The sequence below is a fragment of the Contarinia nasturtii genome, unplaced genomic scaffold, assembly GCF_009176525.2.
Source record: "Contarinia nasturtii isolate CC-2019 unplaced genomic scaffold, AAFC_CNas_1.1 Cnas_scaffold_810, whole genome shotgun sequence".
In the NCBI taxonomy this organism is placed as follows: domain Eukaryota; kingdom Metazoa; phylum Arthropoda; class Insecta; order Diptera; family Cecidomyiidae; genus Contarinia; species Contarinia nasturtii.
In genome coordinates, this window is record NW_022198157.1 from 704100 (window position 1) to 731585 (window position 27486).

A 27486-nucleotide genomic window follows, 5' to 3' on the forward strand; every position below is an offset into this window, starting at 1 on the left:
GAGAGAGAGAGAGAGAGAGAGAGAGAGAGAGAGAGAGAGAGAGAGAGTAAAGAACTTGTAAATGTGCCGCTTTTTGTACAACATTGTGCTCTATTCATTTCGACGAAACAACATTTTAGTCAAATGAGTTTTCTGATGTCAGCATTTTTTCGCAATGCGTACAATTTTCGTTCGTCGTTTTAGTGGACATTTTTATGGGTTAAATTTAAATCTTTTTCTGAGGCATGTGATTTATGAGCAGATTCAGGAAAACGACACGCTCTCTCACCAAAAAAGAAACTAAACAATATCGCACAAAGTCAAGTTTTCAAGTGGTTCACACACTTGCCGCTCGTAAAATAGATTCAAATGATTAAACAAGGTCTTTCAATGTCTGTAACAGACACAATTGTGTAAATCACCCGTTAAATGTGATTCGTCATCATGCTAACACGATAACATCTTCTATATGTATATATATATTTTCAGACACATAAACTCAAAAACAATTTAAACGCTTATCGCAATAGGCGAGCGCAGACGGTTTTCAATTTGACTCAAACAAAAGAAATATGTGAACAGTGCAGATATATCTATGATAACATGCCACTTGTGCTCTCGAATTATGAGCACAGGTAAAATTCCACTTAAGTATAAAAAAAAAAAATAAGTCGTCGGCTATGCTTTCATTTGTTAAAAGAACATGCAGGAGAAAATTCGATATAAATAGTGCCAAACTTTTGTATGGTTCGCTTGTCCGCTCCAACTTGGAATTTGCTAGTTCAATTTGGCTGCCACACCATAAATGTTATAGAATTGCAGTTGAAAGTGTTCAAAAACAAGCCGTTATTTACTTGAATGGTGATTATTTGAATCGAGATGAGAATAATTATCAACTTGCTCCATATGTTGACCGTTGTAAAGAACTTGAATTGGTGTCACTAGTTCGTCGTCGAATCAATGCAGCAGTATTATTTTTACATAAAATTATATCGGGAAAATACAATGATCCAATGATTCGAAATCAAATTCAAATAAACAGTGGCAGAAGAACCATCAGAAATCCAGAATTCATCAAAATTCAATTTCACAGTACGGATTATGGACTTTATTCACCATTCAATATTGCATGCCGTGCTTTTAATCATGCATCAATGTTCATTGACCCGACTATAACATTCTACGAATTCAAAGACAAATTGCTGAGACTGCCAGACATAGTTTTTGGCGACCTATTACACTTAAAATGATGAGGAGAATTTTTGTTTGTGGTGGTTTCTTTTTATCGAGCGAAAAATGAAACTTCCAATCCAGGTTATAATTTTTAAATCAATTGAAATTCTTTTAAATTAATCTGGATTTTTTGATTTAGATATTTACAAGCGGATATTCCGCAAAGCTGCTGAGATAATACATAATGGATTATCGTTCGCTGCCATTCAATAGTCTGACGTTAGCTTTGAGATTTAGACGTGAGAGCTTGGAGCAGATTTAAACCAAATACATATTAACCTTACTAAAATGTGATATACCTTTTTGATGACTGACTAATATTGAATAAGAATTTAAATTCTACGCTTTTATTTTGTATTATTTTTTACTTTTATATTTACAATCAACATTGTTGTGATATTTGATATTTGGATGTAATTTTGTTTTGATTTTAAAGTATTATTTATTTCCTTTTTATATACTTTGACAAACAACTATTGTTGTGAATTTTAATATTGGATTTTAGTTGAATTGATTCTTTTTGAATGTTTTACTGAACTGTTTTGGATTAAGATTTGTTAGAAAAGATCTTGGTTTTTAATGAGGGAATATTTCCACTCTTTTCCAAGCAAAAAACATTGTACTGTCATCCTGCGATAGGTAGACATTAAAACCTCAATAAATAAATAAATAAATAAAAGTACAAGCACGTGTCCTTTTGTTGACATGGCAAGTTTATAGATTCTTCCATAGGAAAATCGATTTTTTTTCTCTAAATTCATTCAAGCGGTACAGAGCTACATAATAAATTGATGCCAATGATAATAAACACTCATCCTGCACAAATACTTCAATCGAATATTCTGTTGAATCAAAAATTCTCAGAATTCGGAAAATACCGCATTGGAAATTGCATGATCTCGTAACAAAAACGATTTCAATTGATGTTGATTTTAGTTTTAATGAAAATCCACAGCTGAATCCCGACCAATTATTGGCATTTATAAAGCCAAGTCAAACATAACTGGCATATATGTATAAATGCAAATGTTTCAACGAGATGGAATTTAAACGTAAAAGCTTTTCACATTCATATCGTATTGTGAATATTGAATATAATGTTAATGAGCTTACATAAGCTGATGAATATTTTGCACATAGTTCAAAATGGGCAACAAATTCTATTTGAACGTTTCCAACCCCCCAAATAATTACACACTGAAACAACTCGCGCTCCTTATCGTTTGAACTATTTTACACATCTTTATCATTTTCGTAATTCGAATACATTTTAATGTGGTGAAACCATTATTATGTGCTCGAGGCTGCGTGCATAGCCGAAATACCGCTCAAGTTGGATATCACATCGTGGAAAATTGTGTGTATGCGTCGAATCATTTTTTGTACATTTTCACAACACACGGACAGAGAGAGAGAGAGAGAGAGAGAGAGAGAGAGAGAGAGAGAGAGAAGCAGAGAGTGAGTGAGATACGCAATCATATCAAATGGGAAAAGTTTTTAATTTGCTTCGAGGGAAAATGCTATAATTTAACCAACAATATCAAACCATTATATTCCATATTTCATTTCTATTTCCTGGACATTTCGGCGCTAATAAAACTCTGCCATTCATAATCATCCACTGTAAATTAATCCACACAATATCGTAATTGAAGACGTGCATCGCATATAGAGTACATATACCTTTAAAACGCAGCTGAATTTGTTGCGATAATAAATAATGTCCATTTTCCTCTCATTTCCCCTCTCTCTTGTTCGCTGCCGAAAAAAGGACAAACTTTTCGACTTTTTTACGCGATTGAGTCATCATTAACAGGTTTTCAAAACACCATAATAACCCAAAAAAAAATTGAATCGATTTTTTCGCTGAAGTGAACAAGAAAGTAAACGAGCTTTCATTTTAGCAGATCGGAAAATATTGGATTTTATAACAAGCTTGTGAGATAAATTTTAATTTTGTTGAAGTTAAAAAGCCGATGTTGGCCGAACATGTTTGGTGGTGTATTGACTTTGTAACTGGGCAAAATATTTTTTTTCATTCGTTAAATCCCCATTGGTTGTGCCCACTTAACCTGTTGAACTTTTGTGAGTTTGTCTCTATCTCTTTCTCGGTGTGCTGAGGCGTCAAGGCTAAACCGCATACTACATAATTACATTCGTTTTCGTTTGCATGTATTTCTGTAAATGAGCTAGAGTTACTTACAACAACTTAATCTAAACTTTTCGTCAATGTATATTGCGGCATTGTTACAAAAGTATTATTTGTAAAACTTGTTTAACTGAACCGAAACGGTAAATGCTATATATGTAACTCCTTTGCTGCACTACGACATCAAAGCGTTTATTATGTTGTTGTCGTGGTCGGTTGTTGCAAACGACAAATTTGTGTTGTTGTTGTTGTTTTTTTGGTCGACGCTTTTAGCATTTGATCGTAACCACAAGGAACTACTTCTGAAAAGCAACACCACTCCACTTTTGCCGGTTTAGTTGCAATTATTTTATGTTTGCCGCTGGAAATTTGTGTATGTGTGCATTTTAAAATAAAGTTTATTCATTTGTTGCTTAACAACGGGATTTGCACCGGTTGATGTGTTCATTTGAAGTTTTGCAGCTTTTAGTTATAGCTTTCATACAAACTTCTCAACAAAACGGTGGAATAATTCCCATTTTGTAAGAGACCAACACAGAGGAAAAGTGAGAAGCAGAGAGAGAGAGAGGAGGAAAATGTTCATGTTCATACATTTTTCTTTGGATTGCTGTTTTGAACATCGCCCGAGTAGTAATTACTGAAATTAAAACTTGGTGTTTTAAAAATTCATGCCATCACAAGAATGTATCCGATGGAAATGCATTGTATGGAATACACCGAAAAGTAATGAGGTTTTTTTGAGTGTGAAATGATTTTAAATTCCAAAAATTGGATTTTGTTCAGGGAATGCTTTAATTGCAGCCGGAGGTGAAATATATTGGGCGAAAATCAGAGTTCGGCAACTATTCAATTTAATTCGTATGTCATGTGTAAGCAAACGTCTCGAATGTTACATGTATTTTGCGTGCCATGTATTTATACAATTTATATGCATTGTATTTGCATACCTTTCCGGCCCCTGACACTACCAGATTTGCACATGCAAAGTAGGAGAGAAACACATGATAAATAAAGTCGAAAATATATATTTTCGCTCAGGTGAACTGTTATTTGTTAGCTAAACTCTCAATATCTCTATGCTAGCCATTTTATTTATGTTCTGGATCGAAGCAATCGAGAGCTTAGACTCTATGACTATTATGTGTTGACACTTGTATTTTGCAGCACACTTTTACTACGAATGGGATATTGCCCATATTAATGCCAAACAAATGCAATGCCATAAATTTTCTATACATTTCTCCATGCCATCGCGTCATGCATGCTCTCATTCTTGCCATACATCGATGGCGTCGATGAAGTGGTTTCTTATGCCAAATGTAAACAAAAGATGCTTGACAAATTTCCTGTCAATGTTTGGCCTGCTTTTTTCCTCCCATTTCAAAAGCACTGATCATTGAACAGAATCCACACACGAAAAAAAAAACTGCAATCCGCTCACATGGATAATTTTGACTCACACTTTGCAAGGTGAACTCTCGCATAGAATAAAGCACATCCGTTTGAACAGCACATTTCTCTCTCTGCAACCATGCTCGTACGGTGTATGTATATGTGGTCAATGCACTGACACCTACGAGCATCTTCTTTTATACTTTTCATTTATCCCTTTGAAAGAAACTTATGCTTTAAACTCTTTCGCATGGATCTCTTTTTTTATATTCTCTTTCGTAACTTTATCGGTTGACGTAATTTTATTTCGACCGAAAAAAAAGTGTTTCATCGCTAGAAAATCGAGACAATAAAGAAGAAAATAGAACCGGGTTCTTGATCCAAGTGAAAAAGGCGTACTTGCCATCAAGACGGATGAAGCTGAGCTGCTGCGGTTGGCATGTTTTCTTCTTTTTGTGTGTGTTGTCAAATGCTGTGGTGCTGGTGTCTTCATCGTGTTCGCAATGGAAATTCGCATTGGTTCTTTTCACAGTACATTTTTCAATAGGATTTTGACCCGTTTTCATCAACAACTTCACCGTATTGTCTTTCATGTGAATATAATGCAGTGAAATAAAAATGAGTATATATATGTGTGCACATTGCACAAAGACCGATGGAGATGATGTTGCACATACACACTCGTACAACGGCAAAGAAATGGAACGATACATCGGGATGCAGAAGTGAACGCGAGATATATAAATGGGGTTAGCTCAAAAAGAATGATAGAAATATGTGTGATATAATGATCGCAATTCCTCTTCATACACAAAATAAAATGCGAAAGTCCGCACAATTCATTGCACAGATTTGCATTTGGTTGTGCTTTCACCATGCTAAACATGGAATCATTGTATGCTATTTTTGCATAGCGAACACGGAGATACAAGAAGAGCGACATAGATAGAAAGAGATAAATATAGAGGAAAAAAAACTCCGCGACGTTTGTTCTTCGGATTTGGAGAGATGTTTTAAAATGAGAAGCAAAAGATTTGCAATGGCATGTGCAGTAGGGTGTTTCCACATGGAAAATATCAAAAAGTGGCTAGCATCATTTTGAAGAGCGTAAAATTCTGTATAAGATCATTTGATTTTCGATGCTGATTGGTCGCCGATGTCACTTCCTGGACTAAAAACACATTTGTGAATTGATTTCATGTCGCATTCACGCCAGAATCTGTAATTAATGAAATTTTAAGATTGAACAAAATTAAAAACATGAAAAATAATTTTAATATCAATATTATTGCTTAAATATTTAAAAAGTAACACAAAAACTAAAAATTTTACCACAATAAACCAAAACAATGCAAAATTGCCAATTCATTTGACACATAACCTGTCATTTGTCATGCGTGAGCGAATCACGCTTCAAATGTCATTCTGTCAAATGAATTGGCGAATTTGCATTGTTTCGGTTTATTGTGGTAAAATTGTGAGTTTTTGTGTTACTTTTGTTAATATTTAGGCAATTATTTTGATATTAAAATTATTTTTCATTTTTTTAATTTTGTTCAATCTTATATTTTCATCAATTACAGATTTTGGCGTGAATGCGACATGAAATCAATCTACAAATGTGTTTTTAGTCCAGGAAGTGACATCGGCAACCAATCAGTATCAAAAATCAAATCATCTTATACAGAATTTAACGCTCTTCAAAATGATAATAGCCACTTTTTAATATTTTTCATGTGGAAACACCCTAATGTGCAGTGACTGTGTAAAATGTACATTGTATGCGATGGAAAAGAAGTTTTTATAACTTATTTAAGCTCTTGTTTTTTTCTCGCATCCTTTTCATGCATATCAGCTTAACCACAATATAACGCTGCATCGATATTAAACTCGGTCAATGATTTCGACATGTGATTTTTTTTCCTTTATGCAATGCACTTGTTGTGTGTGTCGATTTTCTTTCGACGCAGCTATTCATATTCGTGCTGAACGAGGAAAGGATGTTATGAAAATCTCTTCATTTTCTCTTTGTTCTATTCACAAAGTTTGGTCTTTGAATGTTGAATGTTATCACACAGTTGAGAATAGTCCACATGTTTTATTTTGTGTGTATCCAAACGCCTGGATTCCAGGAATAAGAAGAATAGCGCTCATTCTCAGTACGCTCTGTTTGCCGAGAAACAAGCCATTATAGCGAGATGCAGAATCGAGGTTTACGTTAATTAAATGTTGAAAATGTTAACTTTCCCTTTGGCATAACATACAAACAATTATTAATGCTCATTTATCTCATCTACTCTAATGTGCTTGCAAGAATTAACAAAAGCATCGTTTCAACATTTGAAATGTTTGCATAGAAAATGGCACCACGTTCATTTCACTTCTACATTCAAAAATGAATACAAAGTACATATGTATTCGCATTTGCCTTGGTCTATCGTCGAAAGACGAACTTCATTTTCGTCTCGTTTATCTACTTTTCGTGTTTGCATCTTAAATGTTTATTCACATTGTGTTTAAGTTTTAGTTTCAGTTGCATCAACCGTATACGTGCATCCATATCCATATACAATATTCAAAGAGTGTTTCCCTTCTACATTCATTGTTGTTGTTCAGTCTGAGAATTACAAAGTCTCTTGTGCAAACGAGAAGTTCTCTTTCGTTGCACTCATCATCTCTCGTGTTTGTGATAAATTATTTAAATAATTTTTACTGAGAATAAAGGAAACTGAACAAAATTTGCAACATAAATGAATAAGAATGCACTCGGTGCACTGTTTATATACAAATTACATATGTACGAAAAAATGTCGAAATTTCTATTTGAATGTACGAACCAAAAACTTGCACACTTTTACATAAACTGATGTCTGTCTAGCATCGTCTAATTAATTCACTTAAGATTTTTCTGTTGAATTTTTCAATTTGGCTCATAAACAAATCACATAAATTGTGTGTTCCTCAAATATGTAAGTGTGTGCGCACGGGCACTTGAGCTACATATTTTCTATTCTCCGGTAAAATGGCGAGATTCATGCCAATCTATTCATTTTTACATAATATAAGTGAATTCAACAGAAAACTATCCAAAAATTCCATAGTTTGATATCGCATGTATTGCATATTTTCCCCAGATTAAGCTGCACTCAGCTCATGTATTTGATAATAATTTGCATTGTACGCTCGCTACCCGTTTGTGTGTTTAAATTTAGAAAACTTTCTCTATTATTATTGTTTGTATAACATACTGACCTAACAGATTCTTGTAAAATCCATTTCGACAGAATTTTTCACATCGCTCCATCGTCGGGGGGCCTCCGACAACAATGTAACATTTTTCATATGTATTTTTGTCGCAAAGCATGCAACTTTCGAAATTAGCTTTTCACAAAATATTTTCCGGCGCTCAGCATATTTTAAGAACTGAACGAGAAAAGGATATACAGCGCAGGCACCACTGAAAGATGTGCAATATTTTCTAGCAAACAAATACAATATGGAAATGTTTTTATTTTTAGGTTTATAAAGTTGTCCTTTGACGATGATATGCATTAAGGTTGATTATATGCTTATAAATACCAACGAATAAGATGGAAAATCCTGGCGCCATAAAAACTTCATCATGTTTCATTGTGACGATTGCGCATATTTCAATATATATATTTTTTATTGGAATTCATAAGGAAAAAATTCTGTTTTGTCGAACAATGTATTGAAACGAAAAGTTTTCGTGTGTGTCATTTTTTCTGGTTTTGAAAAGTTAAAAGTTCAGCCAAGCTTCAGCAAATTGGCAATGTTCTGAATTGCGAACCATTTCTGGCAAATGCGAACCATTTCTATTTGAAATCAGAGAGGTGAACGGGGCGCGAAGCTATACAAATCGATTGAGTCCATGTACATTTGGCAACGAAGAAAACTCACGGAGGTGAGACTAGAATATGAATTAAGTTGTGAAACTGTTTGCAATACGAAATATTGATTTGCTTCCCTTACACAAAACGTTTGCGTACAACATTTCATAGAATGCATTGGACATGGAAATTCACATTTCATTTTAGAACAGATCATTTGCAACTGATGATGCCGATGTTTCGAGCATCCTCAACTTAAGTCCCTCTATTATTAATTTCCGTACACAGCATGACCTCTCGAGTTCATTGCGACTGGTGACTCCATTCATTGAATTAATCATACATCAGTTTATGTTAAAATATGAGAAAAATGAACAAATATTAAAAAAATATTATTGTCTGCATTAAAATTGGCTTTCCGCATTTTTATTCCATTAATTAACATTTAAAAAGATACGAACAAATTTACATATTAAAATAATATTACCTCATATTTAAAATTCTGGTATTAAAAAAAACAACCGAATGTGGAATTTCAAAAAAAAAAAAAAAATTGCGGATATTTTTTATAAAAATTGCATATTTCCATTTCTATAAAAATGGATTCCATGGAAACAGGAAGAAGAGTGTAATATATAAATGTACCGCATTTCATTTATGTCAATTAAAGCCATTGTTATGGAAATTCATTTTTCACATGAAAAACTATAGAGCCAAAAGCAAACATAATTCATTAATTGACTATATTTCTCCATATCACTGAACTCACAATCAAATTTACTCTGGATTCGGACCCGTTTTGTTGTTGTTGTTGATTTTTTCAAAGTTTAACGTAACAGGATGAATTATATTCAGTTTACGTACAATTTAAGCTCGAAAATAAAAATTTCCTTTGACAAAAGTTGTTTGTAGATGAAGAAAAAAAATGCATCGCAAATTGGGCAAACATCAACGTCACTTTCATCGCTGTCATGTGCAGGCAATTTTTCCGCATGGAAACAGTGAAAAAAGTCATCGCTGATAGGTGGAATTTGCTTTCTGTTCAAAATACGAGGGTTGCTCCATAATTTTTTTTAAAAACATATATAACACAGTTGTTTTTTGTCGAAAATGGTTTTATTGTTTTTCAAAATATTCCCCGAGATGATCGATACACTTTTGCATTCGATGAAACCATTTGTCATAGCATTCGTGCCACTCCGAAACTGATATCTCCAAAACGTGTGTTTTGAACGCTTCAACTGCTTCTTCTGGTGTCGAAAATCGTTGACCACGTAGTTTTTTCTTCACGCTTGGGAACAAAAAAAAGTCATTGGGTGCCAGGTCAGGACTGTACGGTGGATGACCCATCAGTTCGATGTTTTGACCGGTCAAAAATCGAGTAGTTTGAAAAGATGTGTAAGAGCTCGCATTATCGTGATGAAGAATTATTTTGCGACGGTGGTTGTTTTTTCTTATTTCACCAAACACTTCGGGCAAACAAATGGTGGTATACCAATCAGAATTGACGGTCTTACGATCCTCTAGTGGAACGGTTGCCACATGACCACTTCTCCCGAAAAAACAGGCGACCATTCGCTTCGAAGTGCTTCTTGCTCGAACAACTTTCGTTGGGTTATCTTCATTTTGGAAGACCCATACAGTCGACTGCTGTTTCGTTTCGGGCTCATAGGCATATATCCACGATTCGTCACCAGTGACGATTTTATTAACGTCTTTTGAAGCACCACGATTGAATTTCTTGAGCATTTCTTTACACCAACTCACACGAGCCATTTTTTGTTCATCGGTCAATTTATGTGGGATCCAACGAGAGCAAATCTTTTTTACGGCTAAATGTTCATGCAAAATTGTATGTATGCTGTGGGATGAAATGCCCAAAGATGCCTCAATCTCACGGTAGGTCACATGACGATCTTCCATAATCAGTTTTCTGACAGCATCGATGTTTTGTGGCACAACAGCCGATTTTGGACGACCTGTATGAAACTCGTCTTTGAGCGAACTACGACCGCAACGGAATTCTCGGTACCAGTTATAAATTGTCTGAAGGGTTGGTGCTTCATTGCCAAAGGCCAAATGAAGTCGATCGAAACACTGTTGTTGAGATAATTTACTTCGAAAATCGTAGTAAATCATTTTACGAAAATCTTCACGTGTAAAATTCATTTTTTTGTTGAGTCGCAGTTTACCAGTCACTGTAAACAATACAAATAGCGTTCGTACGACAAAAGGTTCAGGGCACGAATACATACCAAAACATCAAACTTTACGAATATGACAATGGTTTACATCGGGCAACACTATAAGTACCATTTTAAAAAAAATTATGGAGCAACCTACGTATGATAAACCATTTCTATCGAAAGAATTCGAAGAATTTACTCCTTTTAGACACTTTTCGTTAATCGAAAAAGAAAGTCACCGTGAAAAGCGGGCCATTTGTTTATGGCAGTAGAATTTAATTGTTGACTTTTAGAAGAAAATCAACCGAGTACTATAATATTTACTAAAAAAAGGATCCCAAAAGCTGTCACATCTCCGTTAAAAGTTTGAATTTCAAACCCAACTTTGAAATTGTCGAAATATATTTTTCTGCAAACGATTCAGTTGCCAAGTACCCTTTTCATAATGGAATTCGAAGAAAAAGTAGCAGATGCAACCCTGACTTGCGTCATATGGGCTTCTGTGTTATTAAGCCGAACTTAGCCCAACGTGGCGCCATCTCTATACACGAAATCCAAGTAATAGAACTTTTCAAGTTACGAAATAATCGCACATCGAATTGCGTTTCTTAAAAAATTGTTTGTAAACACTTTACTTGATTTTTCATAATTTAAAAAAACCTAAATAATATAATAAAAATATAGAATTTTTTTATATAGATAAATAAAATTTAATTTAGAATTAAAACATAATATATCATATGAATTGTGTATAGAATAGTGTGATTACATTCATTTGAACGATATCGTTGCAATCTTTGCAAAAGTAAGGCTGATTTAGTCGGTTTAATACACAAAAAAAACATGAACGATTAAAACCAATAAAATTCAATAAAATGCTTTGTAACAATCACACATAATAATAATACTTACCATTATTTTTTTCCGTCGCAACATTAAACTACAAACAGTAAAACAATTTTGACATTTCGCTCTATTCACTTGTACGCTATATATGTTGGAGATTTTCCAATACGTAATACGTACATTGTAGAGATATCAATGTAATCACACTATTCTATACACAATTCATATGATATATTATGTTTTAATTCTAAATTAAATTTTATTTATCTACAGGGTGCGCCATAATAACTGTCCCTTTTTTTCAATCGTTTGTTTTAATACTCAAATGTCTTGCGATTCACTCTGTCGTTTACCGTTATGTTTATTGGTGTTTACTCTAACTCTAACGATACTGCGCATTTTTGTACAGTGTTTGTTTAGCTTGCAATAAGAATGGATGTGAAACGTCAACTGGTACTAAATTTGCACAAACGGGGCTTGAGACAAATTGATATTTTTCGACAGCTACAAAATGAAAATATCAACTTGAAATTTTTAAAGCGCACAATAAAACGATACAAAGAACGGGGCAGCGTTGATATATTGAAGAAAACTGGACGAAAAAGATCTGTTCGTGCCAAAAATCTCATCAAACGTGTGAGAGAGAAAATTCGCCGAGAACCTCGAAGAAGTGGACGAAAGTTGGCTCATGAGCACAAAATCAGTGAAACTTCAATGCGACGAGTTTTGGCAAAAAACCTGAATATGAATCCATTCAAAAAATGTCGACGACATGGTCTCACAATCAAAAATAAAGAAGCCAGAAAGCAAAGATGCAAAGAGTTGTTGCACCGGCACGCAAACTCAAACATTGTTTTTTCAGATGAAAAGTTGTTCCTTTTACAGCCAAGCCTCAATTCGCAAAATGATCGTGTGTACGCAACATCAATCATTGATATTCCCGAAGTTAAAAAAACCATTGAACGATTTCAAAATGTTCCACAATTGATGGTTTGGGCCGCCATGTCGGCCGACCACAAATTTCCACTGGTTTTCGTCGAAGAAGGCGTAAAAATCAATGCCAGAGTATATATTCGAGAAATATTGCGTAAAAACTTATTGCAACAGTCTCAAAGACTATTCAGAGGTGAACCATGGGTATTTCAACAAGATGGTGCACCCGCACATCGAGCAAATACGACACAACAATGGCCACGCACGAATTTCCCTGATTTCATTGACAGAGACTCATGGCCGCCATCGTCTCCTAACTTGAACCCGTTCGATTTTTTCGCTTGGGGAAACATGTCGTCGAAGCTCAATGATCTGAAAATTACGAAACGAACCACTTTGGATGCATTCAAAAAGAAAATAATAAAAATTTGGAACGAAATTCCCATGGATATGGTGCGTGCCGCGTGTCAATCGTTTTCGAAACGTTTGCGTTTGGTAATCCGAGGAAAGTTGGGAAGAATTAAAGTCAAAGGCTGAATCATAATCTCTATACCTCATTCTTATATCGAATAAAATTATATCTCGATTTGATTCAAATTTCTGTGTTTTTTGGCTAGAAATAAAAGGGACAGTTATTATGGCGCACCCTGTATATAAAAAAATTCTATATTTTTATTATATTATTTAAGTTTTTTTAAATTATGAAAAATCAAGTAAAGTGTTTACAAACAATTTTTTAAGAAACGCAATTCGATGTGCGATTATTTCGTAACTTGAAAAGTTCTATTACTTGGATTTCGTGTATAGAGATGGCGCCAGTGGTAGAGCTTTTGTCAAAAAGTCAAATGTAAGTAGGAGTTGAGCAGATGCCAATAAGATAACACAAACTTTCATTGAATCCAATTTAAAATAATGCCAAACAGTCAAATGAATTTCATTCCGGGAACATGCGGTGACATCGCATCACCCATAGCCCTTAGGTGTCTTTTTTCTAATCTATCAATGATCTATTTTGATGAAAATTCGTTCGATATTGCTACGCTCACTTTGTATCCAATGGAATTAATTACGATTCCTTTTCATTACGATCGATTCACTTAGTTTGCACAATTTAGCCTGAAGAACATTCCTTCGAAAAGTGCTGTCACCACTTCGAACATATCAGTACGTGTCGATGTATGTCATTCGGTGTACATTATTGAGTGTAGACGATTAGTATAATGGCAAATACGTAGATTTGTTCACGGTGGTTAGAATAAAAGCGAATTATTGTTATGAACTGGAGGGTGTCTTTTATTGGAATTTTGCACTACATTTCAAAACATTTCATGGCATCTCTTCGATATAAATAGCGTCCGTTAAATGCGTTTGGTCCGGACATAATGTTAGCGCCTCCTCTTAAGTTGCCATTTGTCTTCAGTTGCAGGAGTTGGGAAAAGCAATTTTGCTCGTTGCTACCGAAAATGTTCATTAAATTATATTGATTCAATGAAGACATTAAACACAATCGTAGCAGTGATTGAATGTGGTCCGTTATAATCTCACTTCATTTCTCACTCGCTGTGAGAAAGACACAGGGAACGCAATGTGTTGTATAAATTTTTATCGATTAGTTCACTGCACGAACATTGTCCGTAAAAAGGTTTTCAGCATTTTTTCTTCTTTTTTTGCATCGAATTTTTTTTCCTTAGCAGTTAATCGTTTATGATAATTTATTTGAACGCATTTGATTTTTCACTGTATATCAAAAGCAAAGTCAATTCGAAACAGCAACTGATTAAATCAATCACTCTTGCCACTAAATCCATATTTAATTAGCTTAACGCAATGTCGTTCTCTATCAGTGAATGTGTTTTTTTCGATTAGCTTTTCCGCTTGAACGGATGAATGTCAAAGCGAATTCGATATTGAGCTCATAAAAAAGCGGGTTGCCTTTTTTTACACGAATCACTCAAGTCAATCAAATGCAAAGCAAGCTGGATTTTATCTCCTTTATTCCTTTGCGCAAAGTTTGCTGTCGTTGGATGAGGGTAAAACGTATGAATGGAAACGATTTGAATTCTCTTTTCTAGAACTTTTGCCATCAGTATAATAAACCATATTAAAATTATCTCGTTAACTTAATGCCATTGACTGAATCGATTTTGTATTCAAAGGGTAACCGTAAAAGTACACTTTTCTTTTTTTTAATCGAGCGAAAAATGGAAATAAAATAACCCTTTCATTTTTCATCAGCGGAGTAGGATCGAAAGCTCTGAGAGCTGCCGAATTAATACGTGCATGCTAAACGCACCAAATTGGTTAAATAATTTATTGAATGCCAATAAAACTCGACCAACTTTTCGTACAATTCGCATACATTTGCATTTATTTAAATGACTGATAAGATCCATTCGACCTTGTTTAAAGAATTGGACTCTGTTTCGTTGGATTTTTGCACGTGCATTGCAAACGTTTTATGAATTTGAAATTGAGTGACTGATTTTTGTACCGTCAAGTTTCGTTTAAAAAATCGCTCTAAATGTCGATTAATTTTCTTCCATTTCACTCGTTACCTTTTACGTTTCTATTCAAATAAATGGCACGTTAAATAAGCAGCAGGAAATAAATCCCTTGAAGCGAAGAAATAGAAATGAATATAAAATATTAGCGACAATTTTTCCCAGCTTGCGCGTGTTGAAAAACCGGGAGCAAACAATGACCTTTAAAATGGTGAAATAATCGACGAATTCGCAGTGAAGCGTAAGAGACCAATGTACACACGAATACACTCCGAAATTGCGTTGATATGCTTAGAAGAAAGCTCCTTCGTGACACCACACAGCTGAAACAAAAAAAAAAACATTGAATAAATTTATCACGAGTCGCATCGCAACACATATCAAAGGAACTGAATGGAATCCGTGAGAAAAAACAGCAGCCACTGTTGCTGGAGCAGTGACAAAAAAGTTTGGGTGTTGCGTGAATAAATTCTGTCGGTTCTTCTAGTTCACGATTGGTGTAATCAATCATATTTCAACGGCTGCTTGTTAGCACATTTTATTTTTGATCAATTTAAATGAACCGGGTTGGCATCTCTATATGAATGAATGTCTTAGGGGTATGTCTATGTGAAGCAGTATCTGCTTAAACTCTTCGCAAATAAATTTCTATTATTGGCAAATATTATGTCGTATCTCGGTTAATATACGCAGCGCATTTGTTCAATGCCCCCTAGCACTCGAGGTATTTTGCCTAATTGCACAGTTGAAAATATTTTTTTCCATTACAATCATCGCAAGATACGTTTAACCATGAGCTGATTCATTTTCATTCTTTGTGCCTCAACAAAATTCCGAAATATTTCCAAATTATCTCATCGGATGCGGCACGTGGGTGCACAGGCACACACTATGTTGTAAAAGAGACGGAAGCAACAGCAATGCATTGTTATTATGCCAAATAACGGACTGGCTTTAGGGTATACGTCATTCATGGGAACAATTTGTGATGTGAATAAAAGTCCCGTCGCATACAGAATGTGATATCTATTTTTGGGAGTACGTGTGCTTCGGTTCTGTTAAGCCTACATCAATGCGTTGTTCATTGTGAACGCATGAACGGATGATGGAAAAACTTAAGCTCATACACGTGTATGTTTTTCGTGTGTGTGTCACTGATGACGATAAAATAAGGATGAAACAACGGGATCTATTTATTAAACAATGAGTGATAAATTTTCAATTATTCGGTGGATGCGAGGGCGAATGACAAAGTTACATTTTTCTTATTATATCAAATTCCCATTAAATTCATTCGCCGACACAATGCTTGAAGGATTTTTTGAATGACTCGACTTACTCAAAGTATTAAATTGATTAAATCGTGATTAAATTTTTCTGCTCGCCGACGTATTTTAATTTACTCAACACAAACAATTTATGTTGAATTATTTCCACTCTGAACATCTCATAATTGCTGGATTGCTGGATAAAGCATTCAATGGCAAAGAGGGCAAGTGAAACGCTAATTAAATTTGGTTTCATGAGAGCTTCAAATAATTCTTAAACATTCTCTCATTTTGTTGCGGAGATTATGGTGTCTCCGCCGCAATTCTTTTCTGCCGAGACGATTTCATTTCGCTTGACAGAAAGAAAAAAAGTTTTGCTAATGCGACAAAGTCGAGAAAAGTCGCAGACGTTCTTTGCTCAGCCTGACTGAATGAGTATGCAAATCGAAATTCAAAACAATTCATCATTCGGCTGGTGACTTTCAACTTGAACACTTGATAGTACAATTTCACTTGCAAAGCGCATTTATTCATTTGACATTGCTCTCTTTTTTCTCACTTTCTCAAGTGCAACATGTGGCTTAAATTGAAAACCCGTTTCGGTTTGCCAGAAACCGCTTTTGCATAGCTAAAAGACAAATCGATGTTTGATCGACCTAATGAATGCTAATTGATTCTGGTAATGACACAAAAATAGCAATTGATGAGACTTAATTTGGTATTGTTTGAAATGAGGTTGCTTGAAAAAAGCGTGTGCTATACTTGAAATAATGCCAAAGTTCGCTTCGTCTTCAATTTCATATACATTTTTAAACGGCAATGATATTGGAACATAATGGAATATTCAAGGACTCATGAATGACCCAAATATAAATCGAAAAATTTCATTTCTCTAGATGTATAACATCCAATTGTGACAAAAATGTCTATCAAGTGTTCTATTAGGGTTTGTCTGTTTTTCTGTATTCAACTTGGTATTCAATAAAAATACATTTCCTCCTAGAATAACATTGTTTGGTCGTTCAAACTCAAGGCAACTTCCATTTTCATAGTGAAAGAATCGGTTCTCAACCGTCAGTTATTCCGTCATTTTGTCGAAGAATTGTCTCAAGGATTTAAGAGAAAATCAATCAAAACTTACAGTCAGTAAATCAGTCAAGCTAACTTAATTTAATTTAAATGGCCCGTAATTTGTGGATATATTCAAACCGAAATTGAATTTTGGAATTGTCAATACAACAAAAAAGTTTTACTGTCATTAAGAAAATTGAATAGTTCTGAAGGTGATTGAAACTTTAAAAAGTTCATGAATTAAGAAAAAGAAGAAAAAAAGCACTCACAACACTTTAACTCGATGACGAGAATCAAAGTAAAATTGCAATCCAGTGTCATTCCAGGCGATCCATTTAGAGAATTCCTCATAAATCCATAAAGTGCTTCACAAAAAATTTTCATTTAACAACGTTGATGTTGGTGTTCCCGTTTTATTATAAAATTGCCAACTTTTTTATGTTTTCATTTCTATTTATGGGCGCAAATAAAAGCTTAAATAGCTGTGGATAATCCATTCAAGTTGTGTATGCGTTCATATCGTGGCATTTCAGTAACCGGTCGTTTCTCCTTCAGTGCTGTCGCTGTTGCTGCTGTTGTTGCTGTTGCCATCGTTGCGCTTGAGCTGACGTTGTACTGTCGGAACGTATGAAATTTATAGAATTTTAATAACAATGAATGGATATGGCTTCGCATACCAAAAGAGAAAGAGAATAAAGAAGAAAATGGATGGCTCGAATGCAACGCAGTCAGAGTTCGTAATGTTTTAAGTAAATAAAAGAGAATACCGGGGGTTTTAAAATCATCAAATGTAAAAACATTCGTTCACTTCACCCGGAGAAAAACTGAAAAAAAAAAAAAAACAATTTTTGAAATGCTTATGGGATGCTCTTTTCAAAAGTCCTTGTCAAGTGAGCATTGCATTTTGCAGTTACTTTCACTAAGCTGCTTCTGAGTGCCACACTGCCTGTGTTGTTTTCTTTTTAAAATCCCGGCGATTCTTTTTTTCTCTCGGAGCTACTTGCTAAAAAGTGGGAAATTGCACGAAAATCAAATAAAATCCTTTTGTTTATGTCCAATTGTCCATTGTATTTGTATGTTTGAATTTACTGGACCAATTCGGTTAGAAAAACTTGTTTTTGGACGTTTGTGCATTTCAAATGGTTGGGCTGGCATTTTGTATTGTATCGTTCTTTGTGCGCTCTTAGAAAATTGCGCACGTTTCACACACGATAAATGTGCAATGCATCGAATGAAAAGAGCTTATTAAAATTTATAATCACCTCTTTTTCTATGTCAATGAGCCCGTTAACTAACTGAGATTTTATACGGAATATTGTTTTCCGATTTTCATTTGTTTTCAATGACCCGGACAACTCGAGTTAGAAAATGGTTTGCAATGCGAATGCAATGTGTATACAAAAGTAATACAAAAGGTGGCATCAAACACGTATCCGAATGATTCACTGAACCGTTTTATATTGTTGTAAAACTCTCTCTCTCCCTCTCTCTCCCTCTATACAATCGAAGCTAAATGGATTAAGCTCGTAACTTTAAAGAGAAAGTACAATAGAGAAACTTTAAAAACACAAAATTGACGAGAATACTTTGCTTTGCAAAAATACTCACAGAATGGGGTGAAAATAGAACCGGAAAACTTGTGATGAAAAAACACCACTTTAATTGCAAGCATTTTTACATAATTTTATAATAACACACAGAGAATGAAAGAGTACAAATGAAAAAAAAAAAAACGATTCGTCAGAAAGCCAATGAGAGGATGTGAAGACTTCAAGTCTCTTTGAGCCGACGGTGGCGCACTGAATTTCAAAGGGGACGTCAATGTAATTTTACAACTCAAATCGAAACTAAACAGCGCGCCAATTTTAAAATTTGCTGTCATTTCCTCCCATTGCAGAAAGCATACTGTTGAAAGTGTTTTTATGTTGTCGGCCAACCGCATAAATAACGTGCTTTTTTCATTTTTGCATTTCTTTTATTTCACTTACGATGCTTTCACACCATTGCCAATTATCGCGCGCAACAGCAAACGGTGGATAAACAAAATACAGAACACACACACAAAAAAACGTTACGACAAAACGAATCTGAAATAATGTTGATAACATAAATACGATGTCGAAAATCTTCGTAGATGCGTCGACGTGTATTCCGTGCAATGGCATTATTCCATTTGAATTTCAATGCACAGACAAAACGAAAAACCAATGAAAATCAAAAGAGAATATTTTTCCACGCCAACATCAAAATAAAGCGACGACAAGAAAATGGAAAAACCAAGAGAAATGTATACGGGATATTCAACCACGGTGCAAATGAAAATGGGACACGGAGGAGGGCAGAAAAGATATATATGTCGACGAATAATGAATGCGATAAATATTCATGGTATACGATGTGCAAATGAACGCACCATTGTCTGCATTCCGACATAAAAATTTAATTTATTCAATATTTTTATATTTATTTTCTTTTTTTTATTGTTTGTGGACTTCCCACGACTTGGATCTTCAAATATCTCTCTCTCTCGCTGTTTTTGCTTATTCTCTCCCACTCTCTTACTTACTTACACTGCCTAGGGGGAATTTGATGCAACTCAACAACACATTTTCTCAATTGGTATTTATGTATTTCACTTCCTTCGTCTCCCTTTCTCTCCCACCCCTCTCTCTTGCTCGTTCTTCTCTGCGTTACTGCCGCCGCCAAGCAGGAATCAAAGAACATTCTGCATTCCATTTCGACCGCAATCGGGCCTTGAAACAGAAAAAGCAACGTACACAAGGGGAGAAAGAGAGAAAAAAGAACAAGATGAAAAGTGGCATAAATAAATTCAGCAATCGTTTCAGAAACACGTTCGTTGTTTATTGCATTTCGGTGAACTTTTCATATTTTATTCACCAGAAAAAATTGTATATTTTCTAGCCCCACAATCGTAATAGTGGTGTATAGTGTGCAATCAACTGGGAATTTGCCAATGGAACAATTAAATTTTCATTAAGTGCAATCAATCATTTTTATCGGCGCAATGTGGTTCAACTCGACGCAAAACTCGCTCTCCCTCTCTGCTCAGTGTCTCTCTCTCTCGTTCGATGGTGAGGATGTCCAATAAAATTTTCACAAACGAACGAAACATCAGAGAGTTGTACTGTCCCCGGCTGCATTTTATTCATGTAGTATATTGCCCTCGCTTGATCAAGAGCTTTGCGCTCCTTTTTTCTCATTAATTCGGTACATTCGCCACAAGTCTAGACGAACTCCTACTAAACATGTTCATGTTGGTGTATACGCAATTTAAATAACGGCATTAGCGACGCAAAGTCGATTCGTTCACATAAAAACACATTTACTGCACGATGATAATTTGAATTGCGTTTGATTTCGGATTACTTTGATTTAAATTAAAAATGTCGTCTCTTCGGTAGAATGCCAATTTCGTGCACCGATTTTCAATTCAGTTCTTCTCATTTGAGTCCTTTTATCATCATTTCGAACGTGATTTTTCGTGCATTCAATTTTGAGTTATGTGTCACATTCTTTTATCTCTGGCCACTTTTTTCGGTGTGAGTCGCATTCCAAATGTATTTCAAATGCCACCAATCACTTTTTATCGCTGCGATTCATTCCCAATTTCAGTAATTTAATTCCATTTTGCTCCAACATAGCCAAAGCTATCGCTGATGTTTGTGCATTGGATTTTGGATATATGTAGTAAACTTTTTCTCTCTAGTTTGGTACCGTATAAACGGCCGGTACACTTTTAATTTATTTTTGCATACATTAAATGTTTGAGTGTCTGTAAATAGCTCTTTTCAATTTTCTCTGGAATATCACGTTTCTATGCTTTGTGTGTGTGTGTCCCGCGCGTTCCACAACATTTCATGTTTGCATACGAATTTGAATTCTGATTACGCCAGATAAAACATGAGCTTCGTACTCACTCACAACTAGACCAAACATAAATATGACACAAAAAGTGCATGCACAATTTTTAAAACAAAAAAAAACGCCAACAACAAAGCATATCAAATGGATGCATACATGGTGGTATGATTCTAGTATTTCATTACTTTTGATCATTTTGACTCTGTACAACTCGACATTCGTCAACACTCGCACATTCTACACGAATTATCTATTTTTTTATACTCTGCAGTCTTTTTTTTTCGCCAGCTTTAGGTAGACTTTTATGCGTATCAGTCTCTGTGAAGGTAGCATTTTCTTCCATTTATTTGACGATGTGAAAAAACGCTCTCATTTCAAACACGCTTGGCAAATACTCGAGAAATGAAGAGTAAACATTCGTATTTTATGACACATTTTGGAATTTTAAAATTAAGCGACAATTTTAAACTTGAATAGCACTATTTCTTTTGTAGGTGGTATTTAAAATGTGTATTTACTTTGCTCATTGGCAAATATTTTATCCGTTTACTACTCTCTTAACTGCAATGGGCCGCATTTTTTTCCCTCTATTCGAACTGTTTTTTTGACTATTATGAATTTACGGGCAACGATAAACCGGTGTTCTTGAAATATAATTGGGTTTAACACTGATATAATGATGTTAGTATGATTACCAATTACGTTTTTATCCAATTAACAAGGGCAAAAGCTTTCAAAAACCATTTTTAGCTTTATTTTTTTTATATGAAACCTTCTTGGAACAAAAAAAAACAACCATTTGAGTTCAAATTGTTTTCTAAACTACAAATGAATTACATCGAATCAACTGCAATTTAATTTAAATTGATTTAAACTGTTACTTTTCATCAATATCCTCGATAAGATACGTTTATCCGTTCCAATTCCAGAGTTCGAATAACATCATTAAAGTTCAATTTCTCCGGCAATGCTGGATGCTGATAATTGATTCCATACGGTTTGAATTGATATGTAAGATAATACAACGTATACAAGTTCTTTGGTCGAATGTGATGAAATGAAATTGAATAATTCGAGCAACAATAAAGTCCATCTTCATGCCAGTAATACTTTCGTTTCCAATACCATTTGTATTTTGTCTTCACTGGAAAGAGATGCCATTCCGGTCGATTCACAAAAAACCGTCCCCGCTTCACCCAATCCCGGCTATCGCCCGCAAAAACATTGAGTTTCGCCAAACACTTTGGAACATTCACATCTTCGCTCATTTTGTCTTTAACAATTTGAGGGCATAATGTTTTGTTTGTTAACGATATCTGCACAAATCTTTCTAATGCAGTTTTGCTCAGTGCATAACCTGTAAACAATTGAATCAATCATTTAAATAACATTGTAAAGTAACTTTGTCGAAAAGTTGTTACCGGCACCACCGCTGTTGTATCCCCATCGATGTTTTGTTGTATTGAACTTATAACCAAGGTATATGGGATCCTTATTTGAATACTTGGCCAATAAAATTCGTAGATTTTCCATGATGGCAAATGTATCATCGTCAGCTTTATAAAACCAATCAAAACGATGTCCAAAGTTTTCATACACATATTTCATCATTAATTTCTCTTTGCCCCATACGAAACTATGAGCATCGGTTAAATTGAAGCCAATTGCATTCAAACTGACATCGGTAAGAGTACTTGCAAACAACAATTTATCACAATGTCGACCCCATGTATGCTGAATATGAATTGCTTTTTGGTATTGTGTTTTTGGACTGGTATTTAACAAACAAAGAATTCGAATTTTTGCAGCGTTTTTTCGCTCCGGTGTTTGATTATGTTTTTTTGTATGTATTGCATATGAATTGGAGTTTTCCACAAAAAAAAACGAACCGAACCAATTCCCGATAATCACACCAACCAGGATATAAATAAAATACCCAAAAATACGAGATCGGAGGCGCAATATCATTGTTCTATTTTATTAAACTCAGCGATAACTATTTCCAATGTTGGATATATTAAATAACACACAATTCTTCAATATCAGTATTTTTGTTCAAACGTAGGAAGATTGGAGATAAAAACTTATTTACATGATATGTTTGCTTGGATTCTTTTCAGTTGTTAATATTTTATTTTTGTTAATTCAATAATGTATAAGACAGAATAATATATGAAGAGGAAAATTAATTACTTTTTTCAAATTCCCAGAATTGATAAATAATGTAAATTGAATGAAAATGTGCCAATTCTAATGTCTTTGTGGTTATGCTTTAGCATATGTGACGTACATCATATGCTTTTATAAGAGGATTATTTTTTGTATATGTTTCACGTTCATATGACAATTTTTCGTAATGATTTTCATAAGTTAGATGATACTGAGAACTACATTACCTTTTAAAATGCCCCTCTTTTGAATTTAAGTATAAAAGTGCCTAGCCTTTTGAACAAATCACAAATTGATAAAGCCTAGTCTCTTTAGTTTTCACTCAATATGGTTTTCTACAAAAGAAAACTTTTGAACATCAGCGTTTTCCTATTTTTGAGTCACTTTTCCGCGGCCGCCATAATAAAGTGCAGAGCGACTAAAAGGTAGCGGCTCAAATGCAGAAAGAATAGTGCTACCAATGTATTGCTACCAGATTTGTGAAATGTGTAGCTGATAAACTTTATCATCAAGGGCATAAATGTTCAAGTCGACAGCCTCGTAAAAAGTTAACGACGCCAATGCTTGTTCTCCAATTTTATCACATCATCTGACCAAAATAGCTGTGCTGGCAAATCGCACTTTATCACCATTTCAACCCCATATATTTTTGTTCATGAACGGTTTGTTAATGTTTAGAATTCAATAAACGTAAATTCAAATTGATTTCACATTTTGCATTTTTCACGTAGGTACTGATTCGAAAAACAAGGCCACATAATAATTACATAAAAAACAAAATTATCTTTTCGAAATCATCTATTTTAAACTCTAAACTGCATTCAAAATGTAAACATGTGAACAGTTCACAAAATACGCCTATACCAAGCCACTTTTCTGTTCGAACATTTATCCAATGAACATTAAATAGACATTTAAAATAGCCTTAACAAAAACATTAAAAGTAATTTATTCAAAAAATAATCAGTGATTTCAAATGAAACAAAACTGAAATCGGAAAAGTAAAAGATAGATTGAAAATATATGCTAATGTTGATTAAGTTCTGGTAACGGTGGATGCTTTGTTTCCAATCCGTACGGTCGAAGTTGATAAATGAGAAATTCCATGACGAACATATGTTGCCAGCTGATGTCACAGAACGCTATTGAATAGTTTGATGCATGGTCCAGATAGTGGTTAACTTTATAATCTTGATACCACGGATATGGAAAGGTAACATTTGGATTCGGTAGAAAGAATTCGTCAAGATGTTTATCGAAGAACAGTTGCTTGTCATCCGTATCATTATTGGCGGCAAACGGGACTTCGACAAAATCCAGAAACATTGCGATTCGAAGTTCATCGTTGTGTATCTCTTCCGCCAGTGAAATATCCCCTTGTTTATCAAATGCTTTTATAAGCATTTCTAATGCTTTTGTGCTCAGAACATAGCCAGCCTTCTCTGAAAGATAACTTAGATTATATTTGCCATTTTTCAATGCCAGACCTATTCCAATTGCATCGGTTGGATTATATGGGAATAGTTTATAACGTAAATTCTCCATTACAACATATGAACTGCCCGTCGTTTTCAAAAACCAATCAAATTTCGTTGCATAATTGTCGAAGATAAATCGATAGGCATTTTCAATATTTGACGATGAATTTCTGTCATTTGGTATATTGAAAGAATCTGTTGAATTGCCACCGGATTTTTTTATCACAATGAATTTTGTACAACGAACACCCCAAGTCTTCTGAATCGCATCAATTTGCTCTTTTTCCGGATTATTATTGTGAACCCAGCAAAGAACTCGCACTTTTTGTGCCAAGGCGTTGGCAATAGTTGTATCATCGGACACTAAAAATTGAGCCGTTTCGTTTATTTCCGGTTTTTCGGTGATTGGTTCAACCGTTGTGAACTGCGTATTTGAACTTCCAAACCATGATTTTGCCGCCGATCGCCCGAAAGATGCGTATAAACACCCAATGAAAATTCCACATATCAATGCAAACACTTTTAACCATGTCTCTCGTGTGTTCGGAGAAGCTGCGAACATTTTATTTGAAAGTGTTTTTACACTCTTCTTGAACAAATGAAAAATTTGTTCATAAAGCTGATGAGCAACTTCTATCAACTATTCAATTCGGTCAACACTTTGTTTCTGTCACATCGAGTGCCATAGAACACTGTTAGAGACTGAGAAATAAACCGAAATCAAATTGAATACACAACATATGCACCTGTATTTACTTAATTATAGCGTCTATTTGTGTCATTGAGATAGTGTATTTAACGGCATATTTTTCTTTCAAATATTGTCTTACAAATATTTCAGAAATATTGACAATAAATTAATTACGTTCCAAACAATATTTATACATTTTGTCGTTCAGCAAATGGCTCTATATTTTCTTGATACACATATACTCAAAAATGAGAGCTTTAAAATCATCGCCACAATTTGACCTAACCACTTCAGCACAAATGGGTAAAACAGAGGTCTGTTTTAAAATAGAGTACGTAATCTGTGAAAGCATATTTACTTACACATGCTCTGAAATCCGCTTGACAGGTTCTCTTCATTTTTTTCGTTGCCTCTCGCTCCATTCGCATCTTTTTGTGTTTCAATTCAAGCGTAATAAATAGCTTACACAGGTATTAGATATACTGTCGTGTTGCCTGTGATGGTATGCGCCACTTTGCACGACAATTTTCTTTATTGCGAAAACTGTTTACGTCAATTTTCACTCCGGGCCTGCACTCATTTTCCAAACCACCACAAAAGAGACAACAGGAAATGCTGCGAGAGAAGAAAAAACATACGATAGCAAAGAAATGCCGGAAGAAGATCTAAAACATGATAGTGTTACCTCATATTTAAATCCATCGTGCATTGGCGTACGGCCGCTCAGTGCATATATACACGTTGAATGCAGAATGTGCGCGATATGAATAGCATCGGCTGTGCACAGTGTAACAGAAGTGGCTTTTTTCATAACGTCCTGGCGTAAATGTAGAAAATTAGCATACGTTGCAATGCACGGCGTGGCTCGTGTATACAATGAGCTTTTAATTAGTTTTATGTTGGGAATCAATGCCAGATACAATGCAGAAAAAGAAGTGAAAATGTGAGAAAATTCATTGTAACTTTGAATGAATGACAGTGATATCAGCCGTGTGTCGTCAAGGCACTTTGCAACTGATGCCAGGGCTTTATTTCTGCCAGACCTGTCTGCCTGCGTTACATTAGTGTGCTGAAAACAAACGCCAAATTTATTAGAGCCACTGATTTCCGGGCATTTTCTTCGCTAAAATTTGAAGCATTCACGTTTTCCAGGGAAAATTCCAACTTTTTTTTTTGGGTATTCATTCAGGCATTTTGTTTTTCGATTTGCACGCATTTTTCTTTTGTTTCAGCACAACAAAGAAATGACATACGTGCAGCAGATGCTGAACGAATGAAACACTTTTTTGTTTGTGCATGTTTTTTGTTCGCTTCCGGAATTTGCATATCATACACGTGACACCCAGCCCTTGTGCGAAAAATCACATTTTCACACTCTTCTCGAAACGACTTTTTCTCCGTGTTTTGAATGTTGTATTTACAAATTCTCTCGAACTTTTTGTTCTCCTTGTCCTTTATATTCAGCTGTGTCTTCGTTCTAAGCATGAAAAAGAGTAATTGAGTGCTAAAAAAAGCTATCTTTATGTCGACGAAAATTATGCTATAAAAGCAAATGAGAGTGACACACGATCTAGATCACATGTTCAATGCGAAATAGAATAGATTCATCTGAAATTATTATTTGAACTTTGATGCAAAAATTGAATTTCTAAGGACACTTGAGACATAAAACGTACTCTCTATCAATCTTGTGACCGCGATACGATGCATTTATCTTTTCTATTTTTATTACGTACACAATATCGCAAATGTTGACCTTTTTGAAATGTGAAAGATGCCTGATGAATTTCATATTATGCTCGGATTCCGACATTTTTGGTATTCTGAAGGTAAATATCATAGAATGAATTATGTACT

General features: G+C 34.7%; 2 protein-coding genes across 3 annotated transcripts in view; one reads left to right on the forward strand and one right to left on the reverse strand.

The window, feature by feature from the left end:
- The window catches only part of LOC116341981, a 113729-nt gene that overhangs the window by 68856 nt on the left and 17387 nt on the right, over window positions 1-27486 (forward strand). The window lies entirely within an intron of this gene.
- Window positions 24394-25637, reverse strand: LOC116341982 (glycoprotein-N-acetylgalactosamine 3-beta-galactosyltransferase 1-like). Its single transcript, XM_031769436.1, has one exon. It carries the CDS (start codon window positions 25498-25500, stop codon window positions 24487-24489), a length of 1014 nt encoding a protein of 337 aa, XP_031625296.1. The 5' UTR covers window positions 25501-25637; the 3' UTR covers window positions 24394-24486.